Source organism: Sabethes cyaneus, chromosome 2 (genome assembly GCF_943734655.1).
Source record: "Sabethes cyaneus chromosome 2, idSabCyanKW18_F2, whole genome shotgun sequence".
Taxonomy (NCBI): Eukaryota; Metazoa; Arthropoda; class Insecta; order Diptera; family Culicidae; genus Sabethes; species Sabethes cyaneus.
The window spans coordinates 40,288,671-40,299,548 of NC_071354.1; the positions used below are offsets into that span (position 1 = coordinate 40,288,671).

The 10,878-nt window shown below is 41.1% G+C and overlaps 1 protein-coding gene across 1 annotated transcript in view; it reads left to right on the top strand.

Moving 5' to 3' along the window:
- The window catches only part of LOC128735338 (MOXD1 homolog 2-like), a 55,022-nt gene extending 46,937 nt beyond the window's left edge, over positions 1-8,085 (top strand). Inside the window, exons 4-7 of the mRNA XM_053829827.1 lie at positions 5,095-5,280; positions 6,271-7,098; positions 7,622-7,920; positions 8,001-8,085. Of these exons, the coding sequence (XP_053685802.1) occupies positions 5,095-5,280; positions 6,271-7,098; positions 7,622-7,920; positions 8,001-8,085 (1,398 nt within the window). The remainder of the gene's footprint in view (positions 1-5,094; positions 5,281-6,270; positions 7,099-7,621; positions 7,921-8,000) is intronic.
- Positions 8,086-10,878: the final 2,793 nt, after the last annotated feature.

Consider the following 10,878-nt stretch of genomic DNA (forward strand, 5'->3'; position numbering starts at 1 on the left):
CTTGATTTTGAAAAGTTTTTTCTTTCAGTGTATTTTTTCCGAAAATATACTTAATTTCCTATAACTTTTCCGTTGACGTCATTTTTAACAAAGAAGTGGTTTCCGAGATACGATATTTAAAAAAATCCCATTTATAAATACGCCCTTTTGAAAAGTTACTCTTGACGAAAATAATTAAGTTTCGTAGAAAATGAATCCTTGTGTGGCATCTAACATATCAGCAAACTTTCATTTCATTAAAAAATATTCGAGACAAACCGTTTTGTTAGTTGAGTTAGAATTGCTCAGATAGTGCACTTACACCCCTTTCCTTCCAAACGAAAACCAACTTTTATTTTGCTCGTTTTTTTCATGTTTTTAAAAAAGTCATTAAACGGTAAAATTTTGACGTGAATTTTCTGGCATGCATAAAACCTTACTCAAAGTATCCTTTCCTACCATTATCTCGATTTTTCCAATTTTGTCACTTACACCCTTTTCCTTCTCACCCCCTCAAATCAGACCGGACCAAGTCGCAAAATTTAAATAATTTAAATTATTGACAACACACGGTTAAGAATTTCCAAAGCGACAATTCACTCTAATCAGAATACATAAATGTTTTAAACAGCCAAAGATACGAAATGATTTCGAACGATTGAAACCTTTAAACTACACAGTAGTAGCAAACTTGGACTTTGACTTCGACCGGCCCAAGTCGCAACATTTAATAAAATGAGTTAATGACAGCAAACGATCAAGAAATTTCTAAGCTACATTACACTAATCAGACTACATAAATGTTGCAAACAGCCAGAGTTATGAGAAGATTTCGAACGATTCATAGCTATAAACCATACAGAGCAGCAAACTTTGAACGCGTTTTTCTCGAAATCAAAGTTTTGTTACTAGGTTCGGTTTGACTTAACGCCGGTTTGAATTAAGAGGAAAAGTTTTAGGTTTATCTAGCCGCAATGCAACAAATCTTCTGATTCTGTTTACCATCACAACGAATTTTGCCATTCGACATGAATAACTGGTTTCCCTTGTTTCCTAAAATCATTCATTCATTCGCGAGGAAGAACCAAAAAATATTCTTCATGAAGAATGTAGATGATATCGCTCACTATTGAATGCTTCTTTAGCTGAAGACTGCTTTGTGAATCGCATTAACCCGTAGTTCATGAGTGAGCAATACTTGTTGCCTGCCATGCAGGCGATAATTCAGAGAAGAACGAAGAACATGAAAAAGCGAAATATGCCGAATAGCTTCAACCGCAAAGCTGATCGAAGCTGATCTGAGAAGCTTTTTTTCACAGGTCGTGCAACTCTCTGGAGAATAACTAACAAAGAGAGTAAAGCGCTTTCGCGATAATCAGCAAGCCTGGTCTGCAGAGTTACAGAATCATATAAATTCTTTACCTATTGTCATTTACCTGTCTAAATGACAGTATAACACTAACACCAAGGTCCAACAACTTCTTGCATGAAAAGGATGTTCCATCAATTCGATAATCAAACAATAAAGGCTGTTTTTTTGCGGTGAAATCACACGGCAGTGCATTTAGAAATGCTTAATATCTTATATATTTGCGACATTAACAATCAACGAATAATTCAATTAATGCTTGGAGTATAAAGCAATAATCGCTAGGCTAGTCGGAATAAGCTGGTAGGATATATACCTCCAACATCGGCATCCAACAATCGTGTGCCAAGAGGTAATAACTTTGTGATATCATTGGTATACAACGAAAATAGTAGAGGTCCCAAGATACTGCCCTGGTGGACTCCAGAATTGTTACTTAACCTGCTAGATAGTGACGTTCCTAGCTTCATATACAACGTCAAACTGGAGACTCCGGTCAATGTTGTGCTAGTAAAAAGAGGTGAATTCTAATAAATTGATAGTTATGGACCTTTCAAGGCAAAATCAATGCTGTGCGGTTGAAAGAAGTAGTAGTTTCTTGTACTGAACATTAGACGATTGTAGACGATAGCCTCTAGAACTTTCGAGAAGGTGTACAAGAAGCAAATTCCCACTCCACATTACGTTTATCACCTTTTTTGAACGTCTGGAATATGTGAGACTCCATCCAGTTACAAGGAAATAGTTGTTGTTGTAAATAAAGATTAAAGATAAAAATTGCTTCAAAGTTTCGTAATATTTTTTTAGTAAAGCAACTGAAATGCAAAAGTCAAAGCGTTAGAGAAAGAAACGGATGCAAAAGTCAAAGCGTTAGATCGAGCAGTCGTCTTAGCAAGCAACGCCCATTACGGTAACCAATATGGAAGCACTAATCTATCTTGGAAAGGTTAAGTCCTTCCGAAGCTACGTCAAACATTGCGTGCCCTCCTTGTGACCTTCATTTGCAGCCGGCTAATCTGTACAACAACCAGGGTTACCAATAGATTTTGTCGAAAATCTAGCAAAAATCTAGTGATCAATTTGACCGATTGGGGGGGGGGGGACTTTTTTAAGAAATGTCTGGCAAGTTTTGCCTGACAACGTCGATTGTTATTGTTATTTATTGATAAAATTCATCCGACAGAAGTGTCTTAATGAATAAGGCTGAGAAAAGCCACCGTGAAATGCACCAAAAATAGTTTCCCGAAGAGGAGTATATGACAAAAGCCTTTGTTTTTCTACCTATTATATGGATTTTCAGAGAGCAAATAGATGCATAATTGCCTACTTGATAGACGGGGGAGCTGACCGAGAGGGACATAAAGGGGGGGGGGGGGGGTAAGGAACGTGAGTGTGAATGTATGTTGTTCCGCCTTAACTCCAAAATGACCAAGCGGTTCTTCATCAAACTTGGTGCACATGCTTTTTGACGTGAAAGAATCAGCGCAGCGGGAGAAAGGTAGTTGATAAAAGAAAAGTGGTCCATAACAAGTAGGGAGGTCCCAAAAAGTGAAACGGGTTGCGTTTCTCTTGCATTCAGAACGATTGCAGTTGTGTAAGTGATTGGAGGAAAAGAGGGGGTGGGATACATGAAAAAACTTCGTTTCGCTCCCATTATTAGCTAGGTGACAGGAGGGGGAGTTGACTGGCAAAAAGCCAACAGCCAACTTGGTACACATGCTTTATGGCATTATATGGGAGGCGCGGTAAAAAAGGCTTCGTGTCGATTTTTAGGGATTATCGAAAAGACATAGATTTACAAGTGGCTGGGGGATAACAGGAGAGGGAATTAACAAATGGTAGACCCTTTCAATTGAAGAAAAAGCGTTTTGTTTCTTGCATTATGACACATTTCGTTACAATAACAGATATACAACCCAAGTAACAATTTGGGTTTTATTACACTCTTATGACGGTATTCAAGACCAAAATTGGATATGAAGACCGCCATAAGAGTACAATAAAATTCTCATTGTTGCTTGGGAAGTAAGATTGGGCAATCAGTTAATATTTGTCTAAAATGCAATGTGTAGAATGCAAAAAATGGAAATTCATTCGACTTTTGTGTTTTGGAGAAAAACGTATTTGAAGTGATATATAGTATAAAAGGTACTAAATATGCCCCCTTAAGGCACTTAATTAGCATCTATTGAGCATTGATAAGGCAAAGATGTGAAACTAACCGGTAAATGAAAGATGTGAGACGTTTCGTAACAAATTACGAATAAAAAAGTCCTTCAATTGGATCTTTGACGTAGGACTACGTTTGTAGCTTCAGACAAGCGTCATAGAAGAATGAATGATTTTGAATGATAATAGCTTTTCCTATATGCGAACTAATGCCGTGCGCTTAATTTAGAACTAGGGTCAATTCTGGTGTAGTGGTTAGCATTCACGCCGAGGACCCGAGCTCAAATTGCCACCTCGCAGAAATCACGAATGACCACCAAAGCTGTTAAAGTCACTATAATCAAGATGAAAAAATTAGAGTGGAATTATTTGAATTTTGCTTAAGCAAGATCAAGCAAAAAAAAGTAAAGCATTGAGCTATAAACGTCTTTAAGATTTGACTTCGCTGCCGGTTATTAGTGTACAGGACGATTGTGACCATCATTTGAAGCCAATTGATCGTTATCACAGGCATCGTTTCGACCAGTTCCGATGACTGTGCCACTTTCAAGGGCATCGGAAGCCAGCAGACATTTTGGTTTGTATACTACCAGAACGTCAACGGTTTATGTACAATGATCGATAAGCTTTTCGTCGCTGTATCCTGCAATGCATTTATTTTGAAGCGTGGTTATTGAACCACTTGCTATTATCAACGCTTTTACGTCTGATTTCTCTGGGCTTCGACTCCCTTTCAATTATTGACTAAAATAGTCTACTAAAGGGTGGAACTGATATTAGGGCTGCAGTGAATATCTTCTCGAGCACTCTGATACAGCAATATGGATCATTTATTCCTTTACCCCACTCCTGGAGAATAGTCATTTGCGAGGATTAAAACGATGGGGATAATTTAAACTATTAAATTAAATTACGCTATACTAGAAAGAGTGTTTTTCAACGACTGCATTTCATTTGTAGTTGTTAATATTCTCCTGAGCAATCTTCGGAGAATAATCATAATAAAGATGTGAAATTCTCCCAACGTTTCGATTCTTTAATAGTACCTTTTTCAAGGTAAAAAGCCAATAGTTATTAGCCAAATGTTTATTGATTATTTTTATGCAATCACTTCTCCAAGTTTTCTCCTAAATAAAATAAAAATAAAAGCTAAATAAAAGCCTAAATAAAAGCAATCATCGTTGCCCAACAAACTTTGATATTGACCCCGGAAAACAAACAAACGTTAATCGCAGTTATTACGTTTTTCGGTTCAGCAGGTAAACTTCCCCTTTTCCCTTCACAACCATCTTCGCAGTTAACCTTACCACCCTGCTTCGCCATTAATTAAGTCGATTCTCACGAATCTCGCAACAATTAAAAAAGTATCGTGTTGCCCTGGCTCTCTCTCTGTCCCTTTCTCTCCCCCGTCCATCGGTATTATCGAAAACAAAAAAGAAAACATCGAAAACACCGTTTTTGCATCTTTTCATTCAACCGCTCAACCGCTCAACCAACGGTCAAATATCTCCGACGAACTTCAACGAACCACACTGACTGATCATTTATTTCCTTTTCTTCTCCTTTTCATCCCGCAGTATGAACCGGTGATCGAATCTCGCTCGAATCTGCCATTCATGAAGCACATCGTACTGTACGAATGCCAGGGCTCGACGCCGGAGCTGGAGATCATGTCCCGCGAGAATGGCCGCTCGTGCATCAAGTCCGAGAAGGAGCTGCTGACCTGCAATTCGATTGTGGCCGCCTGGTCTCGTGGCTCGGAGGTAAGTTTTGTTTACCGCTGCTTCTATTGCTACCGGGACCGACCTCGACTGAGCTCATTATGCAATAGACGTTTGAACGGACGACCGGATGGACGAACAAACGGACGGACGGACGGATGGTAGGGGAAGACAAATCACGTGTCACCTGATTCATGTTCCGCGCTTGGTGCGGGTTTGTGCGAGGAACAATGTCCCATTTTTTTCTGTTCGTTTGTCGGTTCGGCTGCCTGCCTATTCAGCATTCCAAACAGCGCGCGCAAATGTGCACGCCGTTCCGAAGCTTTATCATTGTTTTCAGTGGTAGCGCTTTTTCACAGTTATGAATTGTTTATTATTATGCTTTTATTTAATCTGATTTTTTCCCCTGCGCGCTCGCCATGTCGCTCGCGGAACGGGCATCAATCTGTCATTTGTCGCTTCACGTCAACGCACCGAGGGATTCTGTCCGTGGTCGCGGGGGAGGATGAAGCGACGGAAGGTAATCACTTCTCGAGGATGGGCGTCCGCGTCGGTGCGAGGTGAAGAAGATGAGCTCACCGCGCCTCGCCTCGCCGTTTTGTGTTTGGCCGTGCCGAACTGTTTTGGAATAATAATTTTACTGCTTTATGCCCATTATGCATTGTATGGGTGGTTACGTTTCGACAAGTTTTATTGTCCCAGGCCGGGCAGACATTCATTTGTTGACGTTTGTGTGCGGTGAATGAGAAATTCTACTGGATTAATTTGATATGATTCCACGGGATGATGAGTTTCACGTTCTGCTGTACTGCTCCAAGAAGAAATCGTTTGGGTAGCTCGCCCCGTGCAGCACAGAACGAATGTCGTTTCCCGAGCAAACTTTAATTGCTTTAATTTAGCGACGGAAATTATTAGAATATATTTTATTTCGAACGAATTTTGTAGCTTGACATTCTGACAACTTAACAACTTGAACAAACTGAATTGGTTAACTCCCAGAATAACACACCGTTTTCTTTTTTCCACACGCAGGGTTTCACCTTCCCGCTGGAGGCCGGTTACCCACTGGACTCGTATCAGGCTCGTTTCTACATGATGGAAACGCACTACATGGGCTTCCAGAGTAACTCGATCGACATGCGCCCCCGGATGGACAATTCCGGTCTGCGACTGTACTACACGACGATCCTACGAAAGCACGACGCCGGAGTCCTTTCGGTGGGAATCCAACCGAACTGGCGCCACATTATTCCGCCCGGTCAGGAACGGGTCGTATCCGAGGGTCACTGCATCGAGGAGTGCACCCAGCGAGCGTTCCCCCGGCCGGGAATCAACATTTTCGCTGTGATGATGCAAACCAGCCACATGGGCAAACAGATCCGTCTGCGTCAGGTTCGGTACCGCGAGGAGCTGCCACCGATTGCGCACGATCTCAACGTTGACTCCAACTATCAGGAATTCCGTCGACTGCATAGTGCAGTCAAAGCACTGCCCGGAGACCGTCTGATAGCGGAATGTTCTTACGATAGTACCTCTCGAAAAACGATAGCACTCGGAGGTTACACATCCCGTGATGAAACCTGCCTGGTTCTCAGCTTGTACTATCCGCGTCAGAAGGAGCTCACATCCTGCCACTCGATTCCTAGTCTACCGACGGTTCTGCATGCCGTCGGCATCAACGAGCTGGCATCGGGAGCCAACCCTATCCGGATAGCTTCACCGCCGGAAATCGCCGGCATGACCCTTGAGGAACGGTTGCTTTCCTACGATTGGAGAGTTAACTTCAACGCGTTCCAGTATGTGATACGGAAGGGTGCCTTCAAACCACTGTGCTGGAGTGCACGAAACACTCCCATTCCGGTAAGTTTTCATCCTGTTTCACTAACATTTTCATGCATAAATTAATAGCGGTAGAGATTGCCAAACTTTGCTCGTTCGGGGAACATCTTGACCCAAATTACCCTCGCCTTGCAAAAGTCGGAGAGCGGCCAGCGCACAAAAGGAACGAATTCTCTCAACTCGTCAAAAATCAGAAAACTAAACCCGCACCTCTTCAAAGGGTTCCTCCGTTCGGAAGGAAAACTTTTCCTTCTCCAGCTGGCTTTTGTTCCTTTAACTACTTCCCCACTCGGTGGAAAGTCTTTCAAAGCGGATTATTTATTGTAGAATAGTTTACCAAAGTACTTTATAAATCAATTTCATGCAAATATTGAGGTTTTGCTTCAAACCCATTTGGCAAGCTCTTTCCGCAGTAAATTTCCGTTCGGTTTTACCCATCGAAGCGGGCGACAATTCTCTACCCAGCATCTGACAACTTTCAACAGTTACCCAGTAAACTAATCCCTTTTCGTGTGTTTACTCTACTATCTTTCTCAACGCACAGGGCACGGACAACATGGACGCGTACGCACCGAATCTGACGCGTATTTGGCGTCCAACACCGACGTGTGGCGCATCGGCCGCCAGCACCGGCGGCAGTGGGTTCAACAGCGTGAACCGTTTCGTGACGGAGCGGGAAACGAACGCACCCAGCTGGACCCTGCTGGAGGACGACAATAACAATGTGATCGAGGGAGCGGCCCGAAGCAAATCGATCCGCAGCTCATCCGGGGCGCTGATGCTCAGCTCCGGGCTGGTCATCTCCAAGGTGGCACTGTTTGTGATCTTCATCAACACGGTCAGGTTAGCGGGGATGATGCTGTAGGGACACGCCCGCCGATGATAGCAGGTTACAAATTTGTTAATAAATAAATTAAAAACAGGAAAAACGGTGCGGATCGGGTGACCGGTCGAACGACAACAGTGTCCACAGTGGGAGAGACCATAGAAATACAAGACTGTGCATAGGGTAGGGAACAATTGGGCGGGAAAAACCAGCGAAGCAAAGAAATGAACATATTATGTAGGATTGTACAAGTTTTGTGTATAGATAGAGAGAGAGAGCGAAGCAGGTAGATTTGTTCAATTTTAGGAAATCACTAGTCATTTGAGCAGATTATGTTGCATAGTATTTAACTGCGAGACGAACGACCAGATAATGGAGGAGAATATTTTAAGAAAAAGAAAATATGAAAAAAGAAACACTAGTAATAGAGATGCAAGCGATGGTTGATGCGCTCGGATTTTATACCATTTTTAATACACTCTGCGCCAGTTGTTTACGCTGTACACTTTGTAAATAGAATAGAAGATGCAATCTTTGTATTATTTTTGTACATAAAATAGGACTAATAATAAATTGAAAAATTAAATGCATTTGATAGTGTCATTCACTAATCCGAAAGTACATTTGTTTCGGTTTTTAATGGAGTATTTTTCGTGTGGTAAGTATGCTGTCGTCAACGGACGAGAGATTTGTTATCATTAGGTGTGACAATTGGAAACAACAAGTGGTTTGATAAGCAAACTGCTGAATAATAATGTTGACAGCACATCATCAATTTTGAGTAATTATTTTCATACGAATTTCATAAACTAATTGCAATCGTCATTGAGCTTTCGGAATTCAAAAGCCGTTTTCATGATCATAATAACAATTCTGTTTGTGAAGACGCATTTATGCCTTAGTGAACCATAATAAACCCTTTCTCGGGTTGATTTCAAAGCTTTTCTGAACTTTCCATACCTTTTTCGTGAATGAAGGCTTCAGTTGTGCCTAGAACCTAATGAGTAAGTCCTAAAATAACGAGGTTCTGACCTTGCCTTGTTGACTGTTGTGCTCTCTTTGACGTTGGCGTAGCAATGAAGCTATGTTTTTATCCGTTGTTGTGTACCAACGTGAAAAATTTCATTTGTTCATTCCTTTCTTTGTATGACTCTATCGTGGTCAGTACTCAGTACGTAAATTTTTACGAACAATTGAAAATGGTCGAGATCCAAAATGTAAATAAACCGATAAAGTTATTTTTTGTTGGGCAAGCACTTTGCTGGAGAAATAGAGATAATGAGAGAATGAAACACACAGAGAGAATGAGAGTGGATGAGAACAAAAGAGAGTGCATGAGAGAGAAAGAGGGTGAATGTGAAAAATACAGAGTGACTGACAGAAAGAATGGGACGTAATGAAAGAGAGGATGAGAGAGAGAATAAGAGAGAATGAGAAAGATAGCAAAAGAGAATGAGGAAGAGAGAATGAGAGAGCGAAAGAGAGAGAGAAGAGAATGTGAGAATAGAAGAGAACTAGAGAGAAATAATTTTTTTGATTTTAATTTATCTATACCTATAAAAATGGATTTCTGTCTGTCTGTCCCTATGTTCCTTTTAGGATCGAAAACTACTGAACCGATCGGAGTGAAAATTTGCATATGGGGGTTATTGGGGCCAGGGAAGGTTCTTATGATGGCTAGAGACCCCTCCCCCCACTAAGAGGGGGGGACTTCCATACAAATAAAACACAAATTTCTGCATAACTCGAGAACTAATCAAGCAAATGGAACAAAATTTTACATGTTGGTGTTTATGGAGACAAGAATTTTTTATATAGTGAATTCACACCCCTCCCCACTCTGGGAGTGGGGCTCCTATACAAATGAAATACAAATTTCCTCAATAATCGAAAACTAATTAATCAAATGGAACCATATTTGGCATGTGGGTGTTTTTGGAGGCATGAATTTTTTCTATGATGAATTAGGACCCCTTAGCTTTTTAGGAGGGGGGCTCCTATACAAATGAAATACAAATTTCCTCATAACTCGAGAACTAATCAAGCAAATGGAACCAAATTTAGCATGTGGGTGCTTTTGCAGGCAATTTTTTTTCTGAAAAATGAATGAATTGAAGCCCCTCCCCTCTTTAGGAGAGGAATAATGACCCCTCTCCCTTTTAAGAGGGGGGGCTTCCATACAAATGATATACAAATTTCATCATAACTCGAGAACTAATCAAGCAAATGGAACCAAATTTGGCATGTGGGGGGTTTTGGAGGCAGTAATTTTTTTAATGATGGTTTGAGACCCTTCACAACTGTGATAGAGGGATAAGAACTCTCATACAAACAAAATAGAAATTTTTGCGTAACTCAAAAACTAATCGAGCTCGAGAAATTGTAGACTCTTTCATAAAACATTAATCAATAACAAGACCACCAAAAACTATAAATAGTAGCATTACATAATTCAGCGCGAGACGGCCAGAGGCCGTGAGTGTTGCCGGCGACCTGCCGTCGGAAGCGCCGGCCACTGTGGGGGGCAGCCCTCCGTAGAGTTCACCTCTATCTAGGTCTATTTATTTTCCTAGATCTACTGACCGCTACTACTTTCCTTCAGTTGTGTCACCCCTGCGAAATGGTACTTTTTACGAAAAGATTTTCCATGAAATGGTACATCTCGCATAAGGTTTTTCGCGAAATGGTAGTCTGCGAAACTTCCGCGTTATGGTCAACCGAGAATTGGTGTTCTGCAAAATGGTATTCGGCGAAATGGTTTGTAATGATGGCGAATATTTAAATGCTATCCGCTTTATTTTATCAGGCTAAGCAATGCGGGGAGTTGTTTTCTACTTTACTGTAAGGAAAATTTGTATATTAAAACACCCATGAACTCCCCAGAAACTTGCAAAACTCAAGGTTGTGACATAGGTCATCCGAGATTCACGATTTATGTACAACACAGTTTAATTTGTGGCAATACGAAGTTTGTC